Source organism: Rhopilema esculentum, chromosome 9 (assembly GCF_057945365.1).
Source record: "Rhopilema esculentum isolate cy_ngs chromosome 9, ASM5794536v1, whole genome shotgun sequence".
In the NCBI taxonomy this organism is placed as follows: Eukaryota; Metazoa; Cnidaria; class Scyphozoa; order Rhizostomeae; family Rhizostomatidae; genus Rhopilema; species Rhopilema esculentum.
Genome location: NC_142823.1, coordinates 12,725,222 through 12,746,188, shown reverse-complemented (window position 1 = coordinate 12,746,188; position 20,967 = coordinate 12,725,222). Strand labels below are relative to the sequence as shown.

General features: G+C 36.3%; 1 protein-coding gene and 1 long non-coding RNA gene across 2 annotated transcripts; one reads left to right on the top strand and one right to left on the bottom strand.

Moving 5' to 3' along the window:
* The first annotated feature begins 260 nt into the window (after nucleotides 1-260).
* Nucleotides 261-4,452, top strand: LOC135682522 (uncharacterized). Its single transcript, XM_065197446.2, has 2 exons — nucleotides 261-1,659; nucleotides 2,296-4,452. Exon 2 carries the CDS (start codon nucleotides 2,616-2,618, stop codon nucleotides 4,431-4,433), a length of 1,818 nt encoding a protein of 605 aa, XP_065053518.2. The 5' UTR covers nucleotides 261-1,659; nucleotides 2,296-2,615; the 3' UTR covers nucleotides 4,434-4,452.
* Nucleotides 4,453-11,017: 6,565 nt separating this feature from the next.
* LOC148959731 (uncharacterized) lies at nucleotides 11,018-20,961 on the bottom strand. The gene is made up of 2 exons (XR_016144016.1): nucleotides 17,001-20,961; nucleotides 11,018-16,671 (listed from the first exon to the last, which is right to left on the bottom strand). It is a non-coding gene; the product is annotated as an uncharacterized LOC148959731 (long non-coding RNA).
* Nucleotides 20,962-20,967: the final 6 nt, after the last annotated feature.

Here is a 20,967-nt window from a genome sequence, read left to right as displayed (position 1 = left end):
ATAAAGTGACAGTGATGCCATCAAACAGCGCTTTTTTATTTTTTTGCTAGCAACTTAATTATGTTCTGCAATAATTTTCCTGTTCTAGAATCGTAACAGTGTTGTTGTACTGTTCAATCATCCACTGGCATTCTAATAAGTTGACGTATTATGCTGGAAGGAAGCATTGAATACCTGTTTGAAGTCTTCCCATTTTGAGTAGCATATTTAGGTTGGACCTGGATCAAAGATCTTTGATCTAGCAATATGTATCTTGGAGATTGTGAGTGGTGAATTAAAATAATTGTTTCGTATTTTTTCCTGTAGAATCAATGCACTATTTTCAATTTGGAGGAAAAGGTGAAAAATATTTATGATGCCCTCAAAAGTAGAAGGACTCATTTTGATGAGCTATGCTCTCTTTTTCGGACTGAACGCTACCTGTTCCGGAGGCCGTGCCAGCTACAAGGTTCTGGGGAACAAAAAAATTAGGCAGTACCGCCAAAAACGTACTTTTACCAAAAAGAACGCAAATTTTACCTGCATGAATGCCAATTAATAACTTTTGGTTACATAAGAGCTTTAAAATCGTAGGATTGCAACAAAAGAAGTAAATTGCTAAATATTACCCCTCCCTAACAAAACTCATCATATCAAGAACTGGGAGGCGTGTCCCCCCAGTTCTCACCTTCCCACATCCTTGGCACTGCTACTGGCGTCTTCAAAGTCTGATTTGTATAATTTTTAGTAGAATATGATGAAACCTAATTTCCATTATATTATACTTAAAAAGGCGTTTGCAAGTCAAAAACAAGACTATCACGGAATTCCAGTCTCAGCTCTCTAGCTTGAAAGAAGACTCCAATTCAAATCAGTTCAACAGCAGACTATTAGCGACAAATGAGGTTAAAAACAAGTCAATAATCTTACCTTGACCCAGAGGCGGCGGACAGTGCTATTTATGCTATTTCATTTATAGCAATTTTTTTCCAAAGAAATGTTCTGCTTTTGTATTAGACAAATTAATGTAACATAAATTATACGAGTAAAATCTTTTCTGGATCTTGATTTCCTTATCCAGTTCCTTCATTCCATGATTTATTTGACCCCTCTGTGCTTTTTGATATTGCGATTGCCCGACTTAATCTATTCAAAGAATGCCGCGTGTATACCTTTCTGATCCACGCTGTGGCCGTCGATGGCCATGCTATTACTTGGCCCTTCTGAATAGCAAACGGAGGAAACTAATAGGAGTTGCGCCATAGTGTGGCTATGGTGTGACGCAACGGGCTATTGTGAAATACGCATATCTGACAGCCTTGCTATTAAATTCTTGGAATGAATAGCAAGAGCTCACACGCGATCACGCATACAAATCGTCAGTTCGATAAACGTTGGGAAGAGAGTAGAGACCTTTTCAGATACAAAATGAATCAAGTAGCGTCAGGTGGTGTACGATGGGGTGTTTCAACTGTCTTTTCCCTCATATCTATGCAAGGAGGTAAATTAACTCATGAACAGCGCCTTCGTCTTAAAAAAGACGGACGCCCATGCCCCGATGTTAAAGTTAAAAGTCGTTCGTGTGAAGCTGTGTATAGAGGTTTTTCTTGGATATGTGGTGATTCAGAGAAGAATACATATTTCTGCTGGCCATGTTTAGTCATGGGAGATCATTTGAAGGTAAGAAGATTACTATTTTCTATTTACTATTTTCTCTCGTCGGAAAGTCTCGTTTATAGCGGCTTTGCTATTACAAATTGAAGATGAATAGCAGGGCTTTTAACGAGCGGCGGAGAGCCGCGGTAGTCTAAACAGCCCTGCATATGTAGCCACCTTTTACAAACGCAAGGAATTGTGGCATTTTCATGAACACACTTATTCACAAGACACCGATTGATCAGATGTCCCTGTCATAGTCCCTACAAGAAGCCATTTTAGTATTACTTATGCTCAAGTTTACGAAACTGACCATCTATAACTTAATGTTTAGGTTTAGGCATAGTTAACTATCGTTTAGACGTTTAGGTAAAGACTACATTTGCTGTAATTGTTTCCATTACTACCAAGATACCAAGGGGTGTATCACTCTTCCCAAAAGGCGTCCGAGATTTTTTAAAACATTAGTATTTTTGCCAAAGGTGTACGAAGGTGATACGCTCCTCGATTTCTACAAACAACTATTTGAAATTGAGAGCAGTTTGATGCTAAAATCGAGCTAAATATAAAAAACAAGGTTGCAACTCCACTGTAACTTTTATAAAAATGTGGGTGATAATAGAAGAATTTTTATCAATTTATTCACATAATTTATTTCAGATGAAGGCTTGCTTCGTGCAACCAACTGGATTTGCATCTGATGGCAGGAATTTGTCGAATGTTGCTAACAGGCACCAAGAATCAAAAAGTCACATGACATGTCACGCTTCGTACAAGCTTTTAGGGAATGTGGATGTGGCCAGTGCACTTGATGAAGCAAGACAGAGAGAAATTCTGAGACATAATGAAAATGCATCAAGATATTCAAAGATGATGAAGCACCATATTGATGTTGCAGTCTACTTGTCTGCCCAAGGACTCGCTTTCCGGGGGATTCTGAAGACAAATTCTCTCCAAACAGGGGAAATTTCATTGAATTGATGGACTTGTTAGGGAACTACAGTCAAGAGTTGCGAGTTTTCCTAGACAAGGAACGGATAAGTTACACCTCCCACGACCCACAAAACGAATTGATCAAATGCATTTTCCAAGAAGTCCAGAATGAAATTCGAAATCGAGTAAGTGCTTCCAGATGTTTATCCGTAATGATGGATGACACCAGTGACTTGAGCAACACGGAGCAGTCGGCTGTTTCAGTGAGACTTATTCATGATGGGAATGTCGAAGAACATTTGCTTGGCCTCACAGATGCATCTGACGATCAATCTGCTGATGGGCTTACAAAGATCATGATAAAAATATTAGGGAGCTACAATGTTACTCCTGAGACAGGAAAGAGAAAGCTGATTGGACAATCATATGATGGTGCGGTGACAATGAGTGGCGAGCTCAATGGTGTGCAAAAGAGAATGCGAGATTACTTTCCACTTGCCTACTACAACCATTGCGTTGCACACAGGATGTCACTTTGTGCGTCGCAGTCATCGATGAAAATCCCAGAAGTGGCTAAATTCTTTGGAATATTAGACAAGCTGATAACGTTTTTCCGAAGCAGTCCCAAGCGAACGCGATACCTTGGATATAATCTTCCAAAGCCTGGTGATACAAGGTGGCTTTCTCGAGACACGGCCATTACTGCAATCGATTCGTGCTACGAGACAATCTGCACAGTCTTATACCAGATGTCTTCGAATGGGAGAGAGAAAGTCGACACCCAAACGACAGCCAGAGGTCTTCTTGCCAACATCCAAAATGTTGACTTTCTATGTTTACTGAAGTTGTACAGGAAGATCTTTGAGCATTGCACGCCAATTATCACCGTTATGCAGAAGCCAACATTGGATGCTGTTCAGCTGAGATCTATGCTCGACGACTTCCAACGTTTTCTTGCTGCACTAAGCTTTGAAGACATTTGGCAAATTACACTCGATGCGGACCCAAGTTTCCCCGTAGAACGAGCCAGAGCAGGATGGAGAGGAAGGGAAACGCACAATAATGGATCCGAAGATGCTTGGAAAGAGAAGCTGTCGATTGTGGCATCAAAAGTATGCATCGAGTTTTCAGGGCAGATTTCATGGAGATTCGAGAACCTCAAAAAATTCAAGTGGATGGATCTGATTCACCCCGCCAAGTTTGCAGAGAATGTCAAAAGGCCTCCTAATGAGATAAAAGAGCTCATCAGAGAATTCGGAGATTTGTACCCATTTGCCGTTCATGACATAAATTCAGTGGAACACAATTTGGAAGTTTTATACAATAACCATGAGATCTCGCTGCTTCTTCGTAAATGTGCGAACGAAAGGAACAGAGCCATGAAGCAAAGGAGAGCAAGGCACAGAAGTAATAAAGCAAGCCATCGCGAGGAAAGTAGCTCTGGTGACCAGGTGATGGAAGAGGTGATAGACGTGGAAGAAATTGACGAATTTGAAATTAGAGAAAGTACGGGTCTTGAGGGAGACATTGCACACGGAGAAACATTGAGTATGCAAGACCTGCTCACTGTAATACATAGCACGGACCTTGCAGATGCTCTTCCGCAGGCAATGGTTCTCCTGGAAGTTGCAGCAGTGACCCCACTCACAAGCGTACACTGCGAAAGAGTGTTCAGCCGTATGAAAAGAGTGATTTCAGAATCGAGATCAAGAATGCTGCAAGAAAGAAAGGAACACCTTGTTTTCTTACAAGTTGAGCATGGTACATTGCGATCATTGGCAAAACAACCAACATTTTATCAGAATGTTGTTAGCAGGTTCAGAGAGAGCAATCAGCGACGGCTCGAACGATTTTCAAGAAAATAACTGCAATTTTTTTCATAGATGTGCTTGAAAAAATGATCAATTTGCGATACACGTTTGTTGTAAAAATAAAATAAAAACAACAATAATGTTTGAGCTTAGACGAAATGTTTTCTTTTTTTCAAAATATTTCGTATCTTAATAGAAATTTTTGTGGATTTTTCAGAAACGAGCGTAGTTTTGGAAAATAGACCATCATTTAGGAGCAGTGATAACTTTAAATCTGTATCCCTCTTGTAAAGGATGGGCGTTTCCGCCCTTTTAAAGGGCGTGGCCCCCGGACCCACGTTGTTCACTCGCTTCGCTCGCGATTAATAGCAATTTATTATTGCTCCCGGCCGCCCCTGCCTTGACCTACCCATAGGGGGAAGAAGGGAGCTGAATCAATGTGTGTAATACAAAGTTGCAGTACATTGTCAAATATGTTGAAGCTTCACAGTTGATTCCAATAAAATCAACTATCAGTTCTAAGGGATGCACGAAGTACAAGATACTTAGGATATTTTGTGTCTCAGGGCTTATCGAGAACCAAAATGTTGCCCAATGCAAGAAACCAGGTTGTCCACTTGGTGAGGACGGAAGACGAGTTTACGGGCCTACACCAAGTACAAAAGAAACTCTTCAAGAACAAGATGAACCTCTTGAAAAGAAAGAAAAAACTCAGTTTTAAAAGGTTCGTTAAAGACCTATTTTTATTGTTCCAATGTTTTTTTCTGTTGCATTTTGTTGCAGCCTAAAATTTCCAATATATTTTTGTATAGAGTTAATGTTGAAAGGCCTTTACAAGCCAAAGACAAGACTATCGCAGAATTCCAGTCTCAGCTCTCTAGCTTGACAGAAGACTCCATTTCAAACCTGTTCAACAGCAGACTATTAGAGACAAATCATGTTAGAAACAAGTCAACAATCTTACCTTGACCTGCCAATAAGGGGAGGGAGGGAGCTGAATCAATGTGTGTAAAACGAAGTTGTAATACATTATCAAATATGTTGAAGCTTCAAAGTTGATTCCAATTAAATCAACTATCAGTTCTACGGGATGCACAAAGTACAAGATACTTAGGATATTTTGTGTCTTAGGGCTTATGGAGAACCAAAATGTTGCGCAATGCAAGAAACAAAGTTGTCCACTTGGTGAGGACGGAAGGCCAGTTGACAGGCCTACACAAAGTACAATAGAAACTCTTCAAGAACGAGATGAACCTCTAGAAAAGAAAGAAAAAACTCAGATTTAAAACGTTCATTAAAGACCTCTTGTTATTGTACCAATGCTTTTGATCCTAAGATTATACTTAAATTATTCTTGCATTGTTGGGAATCCTCCATTTTGCATATAGCACGTGTATTTTTACAATTAGTTCATTGATTTCGTCGGGTTCTTTGTTAGTCATGCAAGTATTTTCTTCTTGTTGTTTTAGAGTAGCATTTGCGTCAAAACCTCGCTTTTAACTGAATCCGTCCGAGGTTATAGGAAATAGTTATACCACGCCCGCTGATTAAGTTATTATGCTTATCCTAAATAAACACCTGACTAACATATATGCAAGTTGATTGGTAGTTATAATTAAAAGTTCATGACTCAAAACTAATTAGCAACATAAGTAAACGTATATATTCCACAAATTTATTAGAAAAAGTAGAGGTTCGACGTAGGAGTTGTCGTAGTGTTGTAATCGTTTAAGATTTGAAAAAGACGGAGATGTAAAGCAAATAGTTGTATTTTCTTGGATTCATATTTCTGCTCTTGGGTTCTCTATTCTGATACCAGCGAGATTGGAGGTTTTCCTCAACATGCATAACACAAGATGTAAATTAGAAGCAAAAATGCAGCTGTCCTTACAATTATCAGTAAGATTTGATGTTGCTAAATAATACCAAAACTCTTTCAATTGCATCCATTAAAATTACTCTACTTTAAAATTTCAGTTCAAATTTACCTTTTTATGCTGAATGTGCAAATCAAGTTAGTATCTTAATTAAGAACAGGTTGTTGTAATCTCCTATATGAACGTTTTGATTCTCAGGCTCTACCTTTCACTGACTATCTGGAAGAGAATTCGGCATCAACGGATGCAAGTGAGATGTGAGCAGGGTACGCATTATTCCAGGGCTGCAGCCCTTTGATAATCAATCGTTTATTTGCCAGCATCCTCTTCCTACCAATCCCCTGAATAAATAAATTAGTTCCGTCAACACATGTTTTATATCTTATGTTTTTGAATTTTTAAACTTATTATAGAATTTGGCATTTCAGAAAAAGATATCTTTGGCTACTGTGTCTACGACAGCGATAGATGACGACTTCGAGGCTTACGTAGCTGGATTGGCGGAACTTGAAAGTTCATTCCCGGAGTCAGAAGCCGAAGGAGATTTGTGTGAAGAATCGGCTGCACAAGGTTTTGAGCACCTACAGTCCCTATCATTTGACTATGAAAGTGACTCAGAACTCTCAAATGACCAAAAAGACAAAGTACGATTTTTCGTTATCTTTCTTTCAAATTTGCAATATCTTCTTCCTGATGACTTAAAAATATTGCACTATGCAAGACAAATATGAATTTTTAATTTTCAAAAGATAAAGCACTGATGTACTTTACATTTAATCTACAGTCAAATAAAGTACATTTTTTCCAACTCTTACTGCAAAAACTACAGCATAAACATATATTAGAAAGTAAGTCACCCCAGTTATGTCTCTCATAGCGTTTAGAAAATTAACTGTTATATCTTTCGTAGATGATCCTAAAAGATTATGACTTTGTGGCTTACACCTGCCTTACAAACACATTTTACCTTGGCTGTTTCGTTCTTGGTGGGTCTGAAGTAGCCGAGGAACAAGTAGCCGTTATATATGCCACTGCAAGGCCCAACAATATGTTTGATTTCAACAAAAAGAAAACTGACGTTATCAAAAAACAACAAATTTTGCAGTGGGACTCTACACTAAAAACAGAGTTTGTCAAATGTAGAGTGTGGAGGGTGGACAAAGCATCACTTGAAAAGGAACATCAAATTGCGGGAAGATCCTTCGTCAAAAGGATGATTTTTCTCTAGATTGAGTTGTCGTTTACGATCATCAAACCCAAGGGTCAGTCAAATTTACAATAAAAATGTACGGAAAGGGTCATTCCAGCAAAGTTCGTCCCTACAATATAGGTTTCTTCGAGTTTCTATCTACCAAATGACAAAAATTATCTGATTAAATTCTTTAGCAAATTATCTTTATCTTTAAATGGTTTTATCCAGTTCGAGAATGAAGAAAAGATTAGAGTTTTCAACCTAGTACCTAACAGAATAAGATTAAATTTCTCAAAATTTATTTTATCACAATGTCTATCGCAGGTGAAAAAATTATGCAAAAAATTGCCAGTTGCAAACGCCATCAAATGATTTGACAGCAGCAATCGAGTTGATCCAAACCCTTAAAGATGAAGTTGTTGAATGTCCAAAAAGAGGCAAAATCCGGGAGTTTTGGGATTCTGCTGAAGAAGTTGCAGACAAATTAGATTTGCCAGACACCAAAGAAAAAAGAAGCCACCTGCTCCACTTGAAGATTTTGTAGGTTTCCTTCAAAAAAACTACCAGATAGCAGACAAAACTTTGACTGAACTTAGCAGAAGATTTAACGAGAACAACATTGCCATCATGCAAGGCATAACAGCGTTAGCTCCTGGGTCAAGCAGCTACTCTACAAAGATGATAAACTTTGGCCTACTGTTTCAGTTGAATACAAGTGTACTCCAAAGCGAGATTTGCACTTCAAAGCACATGATTGGGAGAACAGACAGAAAAGACAGTCCGAGCACACTTACACAAAGAAACTAAAAGCAGCTTTTTTGAATTGTATCGGTTGGTATCCATTGCTTGCACTTTGCCAGTTTCTTCAGGAGAATGTGAAAGAAGTTTCAGCTCAATGCGACTCATCAAAAATGTCCTTTGCTCTCTTATAAAAGATGAACATTTGTACAGCTTGATGATGCTTAGAAATCATCACGCACGTGAAAATACACTGGATATTGATTCAGTTGTCAGTATGTTTAAGGCGAAGTCCCAAAATTGTAGGATTGCCCTCTGATGCATTGTTCCAGCATAAAACTTAAGCTTGTCTACATGTGTATAACCATAATCATGGACAATTTCATTTTAAAAATAATTTAGATACTTGTGAATGAAACAGTACATCAACGGATGGATTAGCTAGCAGCCTAGTAACCTATGCGAAATCCATCAATGCCTTTTTTCACATGATTTTAGAACGAAGAGAATAAAGAAAAATCACCGAAAAAGATCTACAAAGAACAGCGAGTCTTCACAAAAATATTAATTCAGCTCAAATACAAATGTCTGGATACATGTAGATTTAATTGACAAAATAATGGTTGTTGTGTCCGGTATTCTAAATTTAAACCAAAGTATTGTGAACATGTTTTGATTCTATTTACATGTACTGTCTAATGAAATTAGAGTTTTGATCCATTTCTCCCAAAATTCATGTTATGCTGAAACAGGTTTATGTGGAGAGGGTGTTGTCTGGATATATGACACCAAAATACAAGACAAAATTTAAATATATTACATGAATAAAAAGTTTATGACTTTTTTATTTTAAAAGAGCTAAACTCTCTACAGTTCTAACTTTCCTTTGGACGCCTTTTCACTTCCACACAAGGACAGTGCTACCATCAAATTTTACAATCCTTGTTTTCACATAAGATCGTTTTCCCAAACTTTGGTCTCCTACATTATAATATGTATGGTATGAACGATTTGTTGGTGTTCCAAGCTCTGTCTTCCTGGACACAATTTCAGGAAGGATGGATGTAAAAAATTTGCTTGAAAGAGTCTCCTTTAGTTTAAGTATAATGTCATTGTTTTTACCTACAGGGCAAATCACCCCTTCCTTTTTATTGCCAACAAAAATGTAAAATATCCAAACTCCGCTCCAGATAGTTCCATTTTTAGCTGAATTTGGTAGTAGTAAGGATGGTTTCTTTTCATGATAAAGCCAGGCCCACGGCTTGCATGTGTAACGTTCTTATCATGCTACCAACTATCAAAACCATCTTTGTAATTAAAGGGACATTTTATTTTGAGCACTTTTTCCATGTAACAATACAATCTAGAAGAGCTCAGCATTAACAATCAGACATGATAAATAATACTAAAATTTGTGTGGTTGTCCTCCTCAGTTGTGATAAAGCTGCTTATTGCCAAGGGTTCCATGCTCTTTCCAAGATCTGTGAATTTTCATGTAAAACCATCGTTATACTGCATTATATTGGAAATCAAAGATTTTCTGTCTTTCATGCGAGAAACTTTGTAGCAGATTGATGCTGTGATCCTTCCTGCTCTGTGCATCATCTAAGCCGGATTTAAAGATTGCTTCTCTGTCAATTTTCTAAGGTTATCAAAAGCCCTTTGAAAGTTATTTTTCTGATATAAATTAAATTGTTTCCTGGCATGCTCCTCCAAAGTAAAATCATCCATCTTGACAGCAGTAGGATCAAGACCGTGAAGAAAAAGAGGAGTATCATTTACTTGTAAAGGAGTATTTCTTTCGATGCTTTTGAATGTCTCCTATTCTTTTTAAAGAAACTATTGACAATGATTGCACCTTATATCACAAAGCAACGAACTCAGTTCAGAGATCCAATATCACCTTATGAGCGTTTATGTGTCACTTTGAAATACTTGGTTACTGGGAATGCCCATGTGACTATTGGTGCAAGTTATCGCATGAGCCCTGCCATTACTGGAAAAATAATCCCTGAAACTTGTAATTCAATTTGAGAGGTACTACTGATGAATGATTTTATTAGAGTACCAAAATCTGAAGCAAATCTATGTGAATTAGCCAATGCCTTTTTTGAAAGATGGAATTTTCCTAACCTGGTTGGAGCTATTGATGGTAAACATGTTCTATTTCAAGCACCGGAGAGAACTCAATTGGAATAGCTGTTGCTTGATTAAGGATTTTTCATCAACCTATCTCAAGCAAAAGTCTCAACTGTCAAATCTGTCACTGGAGGTTTTTCATTCAGCGCATCATTGACATCTTTGAAGTGCTTCAATGTATCGTTTTCAACACCTTTGCTGAGCTTTTGTTCATCAATCTTTTGCGATTTTGCTGCAGGGATTCGATTGCCAGCTTGTTTCCATTGCTTTTTGGCACTTGGTTCAACCAGAACTAAACTTTGATTTGGTGAAGGGGAAGGGGGTTCTTCTACATTGTTTTGATGTTCTTCCACTAAACTCTCAACTTTGCTTTCTGTTGTGTAATTGCTGACTCCTTCAACCAAAAAAAGTATTTGTTCATAATAATTGCATGTCGGCAATGATGATGCAGCTGCTCCAGATTTTGTTAGCTTGGATCTTCTGTCCATGCATTTCTTCAACTTATCCCTCAAATACTTCAATGACTTTCGAAGGAACTCAACTAAACATATGAAATAGAATCAGGTGTCAAATTAGCATTAGTTGAAAAGGTTTTTTAAAAGGACATATTTTTTGGACCTACTAAAATAAACGAGGTTTTCTAAAAAATTTCAATTTTTATGTGGTAGGTTTCAGATTATTTTATAAGCCCCTTCGCATGAACCCTTCCCTCGATTATCCTCCATCCAAAAATATCAAAAGTAAATAAACCTGCAGAGAGGGCCAATTGCACTTCTTACACCCTATTGATTGAAGAACAAATTAAGAACTCAGCCTCATATTTTTGAAACAATTTAGAACAGACACCCTGAACTTAAATTTACTGGTTCTTATAAAAAAGAGTGTAAAGGCCTAAGTTGATATTTACCATTTTTGTAAAAACTTAATGCTAACTGTTTCCAAGCATTCGTTTTTACATTTCTTTGCTTGTATTCTGGGTGTTTTTTGTCCCAAATACTTAGGTACTCTCTAAGTTTCAGAAGGAATAATTTCTGTTAAACTTGATTGATTTGATGTTGTCAAATGCTTTGTTACTTGTAGCAGTAGAAACTCCCACAGATCCTTCTCCATCGACCATTTTTATAAAATCGGGACTAAGTTGTGACAGCAACGATGACAGTTGATCATTTCCCAATTTAGAACAGACACCCTGAACTTAAAATTACTGGTTCTTTTAAAAAAGAGTGTAAAGGCCTAAGTTGATATTTACCATTTTTGTAAAAACTTAATGCTAACTGTTTCCAAGCATTCGTTTTTACATTTCTTTGCTTGTATTCTGGGTGTTTTTTGTCCCAAATACTTAGGTACTCTCTAAGTTTCAGAAGGAATAATTTCTGTTAAACTTGATTGATTTGATGTTGTCAAATGCTTTGTTACTTGTAGCAGTAGAAACTCCCACAGATCCTTCTCCATCGACCATTTTTATAAAATCGGGACTAAGTTGTGACAGCAACGATGACAGTTGATCATTTCCCTCAACAGCAGCTACCTGTATTGCATTTAAAAAGGCGTTTCTTTACTGAAGATTGATGCTGATATCTGTTTTCATCGTGAACATACACAAAATGTTTTGATCCATTCAATAGTCACAAGGAAGAGGTGAAGGGTGGACTTTCCAAAGTTGTAATCTTGCTGGCAAAAGACGTAGTGACACTCGGTATTGATGTTGTTCCTGACCAAAAAATATGTCCTTCTTGTAGAATGAAGGTGAAAACCGAGATCGATTCTTTTGGAAAGGAGTTGGTGTAGTCTGCTGATGAGGAAGTGAATCTTGTCAAAACGTTTGTTAGTGAATCATTTTTTTCTTCAAACAAGGAATCAATTGACTCAGCGCTTAGTGAGATCAATGTGTCTCCCTTGAAGCTCCATTCTATCCACCCTCAAAATAATGCAGGGGAAGAGGAAATTGAAACAGGCAACACATGCATTTTCAAAAAAGGTAGCCACTGTGCTGGATATTGACACCTCAGACTTGATTGAAGAGAAGGACCAATCAGAAATTTGCAAGGCAGCTCCCTGGTAGAAAGGATTTTGATAGCATCAGCATAAATTTCTATGTTTCTACCAGACTGATGCTATGCAACAAGAAGGAGCTTTATACAGCTTTCAAGAATAGAAATCCGCAACTGAACATTGGTTTCTCAAAGTTTGCAAGTTTAGGACCAAAATGGTCAGTAGGGCCAAAAGGAACGCATTTCGTCTGTGTCTGCACGATTCATCAGAACTTGAAACTTATGTCAGGTGCAGTCAATTTTGAACTGCCACGAACTGATTGGTTTGATTGTTTGTCTTAGGCAATCAAATATGTGCATCGATTGGGTTAATCGGTGTCAGAAATGCCCTGGCATTAGCAACGTCAAAGATCTCCTTGCAAGCGTTTTTATCGAAGGAGAGAAACATTGCAGTGTAGATGACAGTGATGAAGAAAGTGGTGTTGCAAGGGAAAACATTGGTGATTTGGAAGAGGCCATAACATACAAACAATGGACCACCACTGATCGTGCAGAATTGATTTGGGTTACTGCAACAGTGGAAGATTTCATTGAAGTTTTATGCGAAAAATTAGTACAAAAACAGCCCACTACTACATCGCAAAGTCACAAGCAAATTATTTAGAAGAACTAAAAGATAATTTGGAGCATACTGAGGTTATAGTACTAGGCGATTTTAATGAAAATTACAAGTTTCTGTTTGAGGATGAAATAAAAAGTTACCACTGAATCAGAAACAATGCACACTCCATCATCTACCAGCACTGCAGTGATAGTTCTATTCTTGTTTCTGACTCCATATGTTTCATCTCTGATGATTTAGATCATGACGTCACAAAGGTTTATCAAATGATGAGCTGCACAGTGGATTATATTAATAGAAACATTTCTGATACCATTAAATCCATTCATTTTTTTTCTGATGGTTGCACAGGGCAATATAAGAACTGTAAAAAATTTTCAAACTTCTGCCACCATCAGAACGATTTTGGAATGCATTGTAAATTTAATTTTTCACCACCAGTCACGCTAAATCACCTTATGATGGCATAGGTGGTACGGTGAAAAGAATTGTGGCTAAGGCAAGTTTGCAGCCACACAAAAAGAACCAAATACTTACAGGAAGGGAAATGTTTGATTTTTGCAAGGAGGAGATTATGGGAATCCAATTTCAGTTCACAGGTTGAGCTGAAGTGGATCAAAAATAAGAAGAACTGAAGAAGCCTTTTTCGTTTTCTAGAACAGTGCCTGGCACAAGAAGCTACCACCAATCTGTCCCGCTAAGGATAAATAAAATTAGGGCAAAGAGGGTGTCTGAAGATGCCAAATATGGAATCAAGTTTAACTTTTCCAACCAGCCAGAAATAACTAAAATAGATGACTTAAATCCAGGAAAATTTGTCATTTCAAGACACGTTGAAGCTTTTTGGCTTGGTGTTGTTCAAAATCCGTTTTATGCATCCTCAATTTTCCTCACAATATTTTGAATGTCTAAACAGAGATGATGTTTGCTGGGTTCCAACTGTGAATATTTTACTGACAGTGAGTTTACCATTTTCACTGACAAACTCAGGAAGGAATTATTCCTTAGATACTGCTGACATTGTAAAATTGAAGGAAATCTTAACTGAATCCATCTATAGACTTTAATTAATAAAGCATTTATTAAGTACTTCTACTTATTAAAAGTTATTAGTTATAAATTATTTTACAACATTGATACCATTCCCACTTACCTCCAGCAATAAGTTTGTATTTGGATTTTTTAGAAAATGTTCTGTTCTGAATCCTTATCAGACCAAACAAATTTTGAAACATAGATATCTAAAAAAATACTATCTCTGATTTTTGCTCTAGTCAAGTTAAAACACTATATATTCAATATACAAAAGTTGGGATTTGTCACATTTTGGCAACATTGTCAAATAGTGACATAAATGGCGGTAGCGTAGTTGCCAAGAACAAAAGCAATCCTTGGATACAGACATTTCATTGCTTTTCTGTAGATGTCATCAGGTTTCTGATGTCATTTTCAAACTTCTGAGTATTGATTTATCCAGAAGAGACATTTTCAGGGCAAAATTCCAAAAGAGAAATCAAATTTTGCTAAAAAGACTTGCGGAGTAGCAAGTTTGCAAAAATTCAAAATGGCGGAGTGGCTCTCATTCTCTCTCTTGTTTACATTTCCTAACAACGTCAACCGGCAAGCCCTGTATATGTTATTTAGAAGGGGCATGCTATCGTTAGACGAATGGGAGGTTCCTGGACAGCATGTCAGTACTGCAAGCATCAAAGGATGGAAGGACTACCATAATCGCCAACATCAAAAGACATGTCACATAGTTAGATACAATCACTGCCAGAACTCTTGGAACACTTGTGATATTTTCATTGTTTTCATGCATTTGTTCACTTGAAGGTGTTCCAAGGAGTTTTGGCAGAGATATGTAGAAGATACTGGATCCGGAGCTACAGCCCTGTGGAAGAGTATTGACCTTAACAATGTTAAGAAAAGAATAGCACATGATTGCAAGAAAATCCTAGACCTTTGCTTGGACGGTTTGATATGCTAAAACATGCTTTAGATTGGCAAACCTCTTTAAAGGTTGATTGTTACTAGAATGCTGACATCAGGGTTTTGTCTAAAGAGGAATTGCATCAAGCATTCTTTGGGCAAAAGTCTGAAAGCCCTACTTCTGCAACATAGCAACAAGCTATAGAAGATGAAAGTTAAAGTGAATATGATGTTTGGTAAAAGTGTGTCGGCAACAGACTATATTGCATAACTTGAAAAGAAAATTTGAAGTATTTCTTTGGCGTGAACATGAGTTTGTGGAACAGCAACAAAACCAAACCAGCCACAATCCATTGGCAGTGTATCTTCTGATACATTGTAAATGATAAATAAAAGATAAATAAGTTAATCGGATCAGCAAAACCAAGGACAGTTTTTTTCTGAAACTAGAAAATGATACTTATAAATCCTTGACAGAAAGTTCTTAGCTATAATCATAGAATATCATTTTTATATCTGCACTTTACTGAATAAATGATAAGGATTAAGTGATTAAGTTACTAATATAACTGAACAGTGGTCCTAGTCTGAAAACAAGTATCAATATTTCATGAAAAAGGTCATCCATAAAGAAGACGGTATACAAATAAAGAGAGAATTTCAATGTAAAAATTTACATTTCATTTCAAGTCATAGTTTTATATCTGCACTTTACTGAATAACTGCAGTTCAAAAAAGAAAAACATCAATGATCACCATCACATTGTTGTGACTTTTTCTGGAAACTCAGCATATCTCACAGATATTAAAAAATATGAGGAATTATATTTTCAACAAGTGTGAGAACCAACCAGAGCTAGCTCCTCAAAAAAAGCGAAGACAAAAGAGCTTAAACTGCAAAGAAAGGCTGAAAACCACCTGCGGCATCTTAATTTTATCAACCCAGACAGAAGGCCAGAACATGTTCCACTATCAAGGGAGTCAAAAGGCGAAAGCAAAGCTGCACTTTATGCAGATTGCAGACCAACTTAGCATGAAGGACAGTATTCTCTCTCTTGAAGGTTGTTTTACCTGTGACTTGACGACTGGATTTTTCACAACCCTTGATCAAATATCGGTGGAACTTTCTTCAGTTTAATTTGTTTCTTACCAGCTAAACAAAAGGACACTAAAACATAAAAGAACTTTACTTAGGCATCAATATATATTTCTATACTTTTGATGTAGTTCGATAAAATTAAAATTTTAAGTCACAGTAATCACTTGAAAATTTACTTCAAACATTTATGAATGATGATCCACAGATATCATGATGATCTATCACCAAAGAATGAAAGTGGATACAGGTCCAACAAGAAGAATTCCTGGCTTCTTGACAAAATGCAATTCTTGGCACCTTATGTGGCTACAAGGGTCTCCACATCCAACTTAGAGGTTAGATTTCATTGATGTTATTTGATATTGTATGCTCTATTAGAGAAATGAATTCGTTTTTTTCTCAGAGATAGATGTAGCAATATGTTTTGCCAAATTGTTTTCCCTAATTAATGTTCTAAGAATACATTGAGAATACAAATGTTTACAGATTATAGAGACAAGTTTATGTCATTCTTTCTTGCGATAAAACTGATCCCCTATCAGAAGAAATATAATTTGTTAGACATTGCTGTTGTTCCTTGTCACTTCTTGTTGGATGTCTCTCCAATCCAGGAGTTAAACCAGCCAAAGGTGGATCATTTCTCCATGCACCATTTGTAGGGACATGGTTCTCCATATCTTCAGTGTCACATAATTTTTTCAGCTGTGAACCAATTTAGATTCTGACTGGCTTTTACAAAATGTTATACATGACATAAAATGAACTAACCATGATGCATTTGTTGACTTTTATACATCTCAGCTAATTTAGCAAAAGTTCAATTAATTATTGTTGGTGCCATATTCTTGGTCTCTCTTTATAAATTAATTGTAAAATATGAAAATACTGCAAGGCTAATAGCAAGAAAAATAATTACATAGGATTAGAACATGCCATTAGAAATACAAGGCATTCTTTAAATATTTTAAAAATTCAATTAAATACTTACAGGGAAGGAAATTCTAAAAAAGTTCACAACAGAGCCTGCCTACCTGGGACGTGTGTTAATAGGGCCATCTCCAAGAAATTTGTGTGATCCAGGGGTTGCAAATGTTTGAAGACCAGACGAACCATTTCTATGTATTTTTCCATATAAAATAATGACTCCATAGCCATTGCATTTGTGAAGGTGCATTGCCTATCAAAACAAATTTCAAAATAGTGAGTAGAACATGATCAGAGACTTGTTGTCTAACTCAAGCTTATTCACTCATTCTGAATTTCAAGAAAACATATGAAACACTGCTTGGAAAACAAAATTTGCAGACAAAATCTTTACTTTATGTCATTGCTATTATACATGTCTCATAAACCAAAATTTGTTTGGGGTTCACAAACTCGGTTCTTTGAAACTGATTAAAAATTTTCGAGAGCAACTAAATCAAATAACTTCTTCCACTGATTAAAAAACTCCAAATTCTTACTTTATGCTGGATTTTATATTTTTTTCTGCCAATCTTTTTTGGCTTACATCCTGGGGTCACTTTCTAGTGAAGTGGCTCTATCAATTGATTACCACAAGATTTTGTGGCAATGTGGTTGATTTGCCCACATAAATTGCAAACATTGAGCAGAAATGATGATGAATAGACTACATATTGGACTACGCATTAGACAACTATTACACATCACAGTGAATTATAGTATTGAGATTACTTCTGCTGAATTTGATTAATGAAATAAGCTTTGTTTACATTTCTGGAATTGAAATAGAGCTTCTACAGGTACAGGACCCTTCTTTTATGAATCGTAATAGAATTAATTAATTCTTCAAAATACAATGTAGCCTATATATGACAAAAAATCAATGATAAATGAAAACATGTTAGAAAAAGTTGTTATGTCCAAAAAGTCCAAGAATGATGTTATAAGATGTTATAATAAAGCCATGCAAACCCTTTGTAAAGCGTAAAATATTTGCATATTATTAGTTACCAACCAAGTTGTTTTTCTTGTAATGACCAGGAAAGATCTAGCTAGCAACACTTAAGGCAGCTTAATACCAAACCATTTTCATATCTTGGAAAGTCTTTGAAGTAGTTTTAAAGATTTATTGGGCAAGGTGAATAAAAACATTGAGTCGCAGCCACTCTTCCATTCTCAAGTCAGATTTTCACCTGATTTATAACTGACACCACCAAGAATTTACTGTATAGACTTACCCATACAAAAATTAAGGAAGGCAAACTGGAATTATGAAGGCGTATATATAAAAGTATGAAAACAGTAGTTAAAATGGGTCTCACAGTGGCCAAGGCAATATATTTGTGAAACACAATTTTTGGGTGAAGGGGCTTGGGAACTTTAGGTAATGGCATTAACAAGCTTTTGCTTAGAAGACTCAGAAGACTGTTTTAGCAGAAATCAAGGGCTCCTGCCTTAAGTTTCAATATTGACACCAGTTGAGTCACTGTTCATTTGTTCATTTTGAATCTTCATCACCTACACAAGTAAAAATCCAAAAATGAAGTTCAACATTTTATCTTCATTTCATGCTTTTGTAAATTGTGAATAGAATAATTTAAATCCAAGCTGTTTATGTTTTTAGACAATAAACTAAACTATTCATATGTAATTAATAGAATAAACCAAGTAATTATTTTATTGACAGTACAAACGTCAACGTATCCAGATTTAAGTACAAACAAAGTATGCTTTGTTTCTTCTTTATTCAAATTTATTTATATTCCAAAGCCTTTGAAATGACGCATAATTTCCTTGCCGAAGGCACTAGCAAATAAGGCCCCTTCACTTAGTAATTTTGCTTCTGAAAATTATCGTCTCAGGCCCTTGGCCACTGTGAGTCACCATTATTGCCTATTGTTTCCATACTTTTGTATTCCAAGTGTATATAATTATACTAGAATAGATTGATATTACTAATTTGTTTGGGGCTTTCTTTGCAACTGGATAATACGATTTCACATATCAAGTTATTGGTGATTAATAACATAAACATTTGGTTGGAAAGCTGATAATATTAATTATGAATGGGAAAAAGAAGACATATGACAAGCAGTTGTCATATTTTGGAGACTGTGTTGAAAGAATATGAGCCACGTTCCAGAGCTGATTTGTCTGTGGTTTTTAGTGATGCTGACTGGGAAGATGTGGCCGAAGCTACTGATTGACTGGCTTGTGTTCTTCAGTTAAAAAAACAAGAGGAAGTATGGCTTATTCTTTTTCTTCCATTCTTTTTCTTCATGATTTAGAGAAAATATCTAATATGACAATTGGTCAATCTGCTTCTGAAAGCTGGAGAAGTTATCGCCCTTGGCCTTATCACTGCATTTGTTGTCCATGAAGCATTGAAGAAACTTGACGATGAAATGCAAATATGAAATTTCGTTTCAGCAAGTTACCTTTGTGCCAAGATTTGTGCTTATTACACTGATTTTAGCAGTAAGTCTTTGAGATGGGGCAAAAACAATGAAGATTTTGCTCGTAAAAGATACACAAAGAAAGACAAAGGAAAGCACAAGAGTTTCTCTTCCATCTGGTTGATATATTTCAGCGGCATATTCTTTTCTTGGTATAACACCAGATGGTATTCTGAACTGTCAATTTTGCAGTTTGGGGGTTTCGGAAATAAAGTATCCATGGAGCAGACGTGACCTTGATATTAATGAACATCTCGATAAGCCTGATTCATGCTTGATCAAAGTTGATGGATCAATTTTATTGAGGCCAAAACATCAATATTGGTATCAATTACAGCATCAGATTTATAACTGGGGCTAACTTCTGTGACTTTGAACTCTTTTTGCCAAAACTGTCAATAACATTAAAAATCTTCAAAGATCCTGCCTATGTGTGCTGAGGCTAACTACATTTTTTAACTTATTTATTCTACCTGGACTGTTTTCCTTTGAAAAAAACTAGCAACAGAATTGTAAACTATTTTTGAAAGACATCGTAAAACATGTATCAGATGGTATTTTAATGAGAAGATAGGTGAGAGACATATAAACATATCTTTTGAACATATAGTATTGTTTTGCCAGTATACATTTGCCTTTTTATACAATACTCAATCAAACTTTTTCATAGTCATGCATATAAATAAAAAATTACCATTAAAACTTAGTGTTTTAATATACAAGAAAGTTTGCCACATTTGCTTCACAAAATACATAGCTAGTATTGAGTTTATTTCATTATGTTATTTCATCAAGGGAAATTTTGTCATAAAATTAGAAAGACAATAGTCCTTTTCGTAAGACATAAACAAGAGAGGCAATTAATGTTCTATCTTCAAGAAAAAATAATATATAGACTCTTTCTATGTCAAATTCTAAGCAGCATTAACCCATTGAAAATTATGTTACCAAAAGCCTAGTTCAAAAAACTGCTGTCTTATGATTGTACAAAACGAGAAATTAAGTGATTCAACTCAGATCCACCTTGTTCTATAAACCAAAGCATAAATAGTTCTGTCTATGTAAAAGAAAGCACTTAATGACAGGCCTGTAAACAGATATTTACTTTATCCATGTCCTTTTAAGTATATTTTTATTTGTGTTAATGAGATAAGACCCAGTTTTAACTGTATGCAACAAATACTCCCCTTAATACTTTTAACCAACAGTTACATAACATTTTGTGTTTTCTAAGGTAATTATAAATTTACAGACAACAGGATTTCGAAGATAATTAATAGAGTGCGGGAAAATAATCGACCCGAGCGAGGCTCGAACTCACGACCCCTGACTTTGTACGTCAAGTGTAGAGAGTGCGGGAAAATAAACCGACCCGAGCGAGGCTCGAACTCATGACCCCAGACTTTGTACGTCAAGTGCTCTACCGCTGAGCTATCGGGTCGTGCTTTCAAGCCAACACCCAAGGCCGAGTCATTCACCCGCACTGCCCCATTCGAAAGTTTAAGAGAAAGTTTACAGACAACAGGATTTCGAAGATAATTAATAGAGAGTGCAGGAAAATAAACCGACCCGAGCGAGG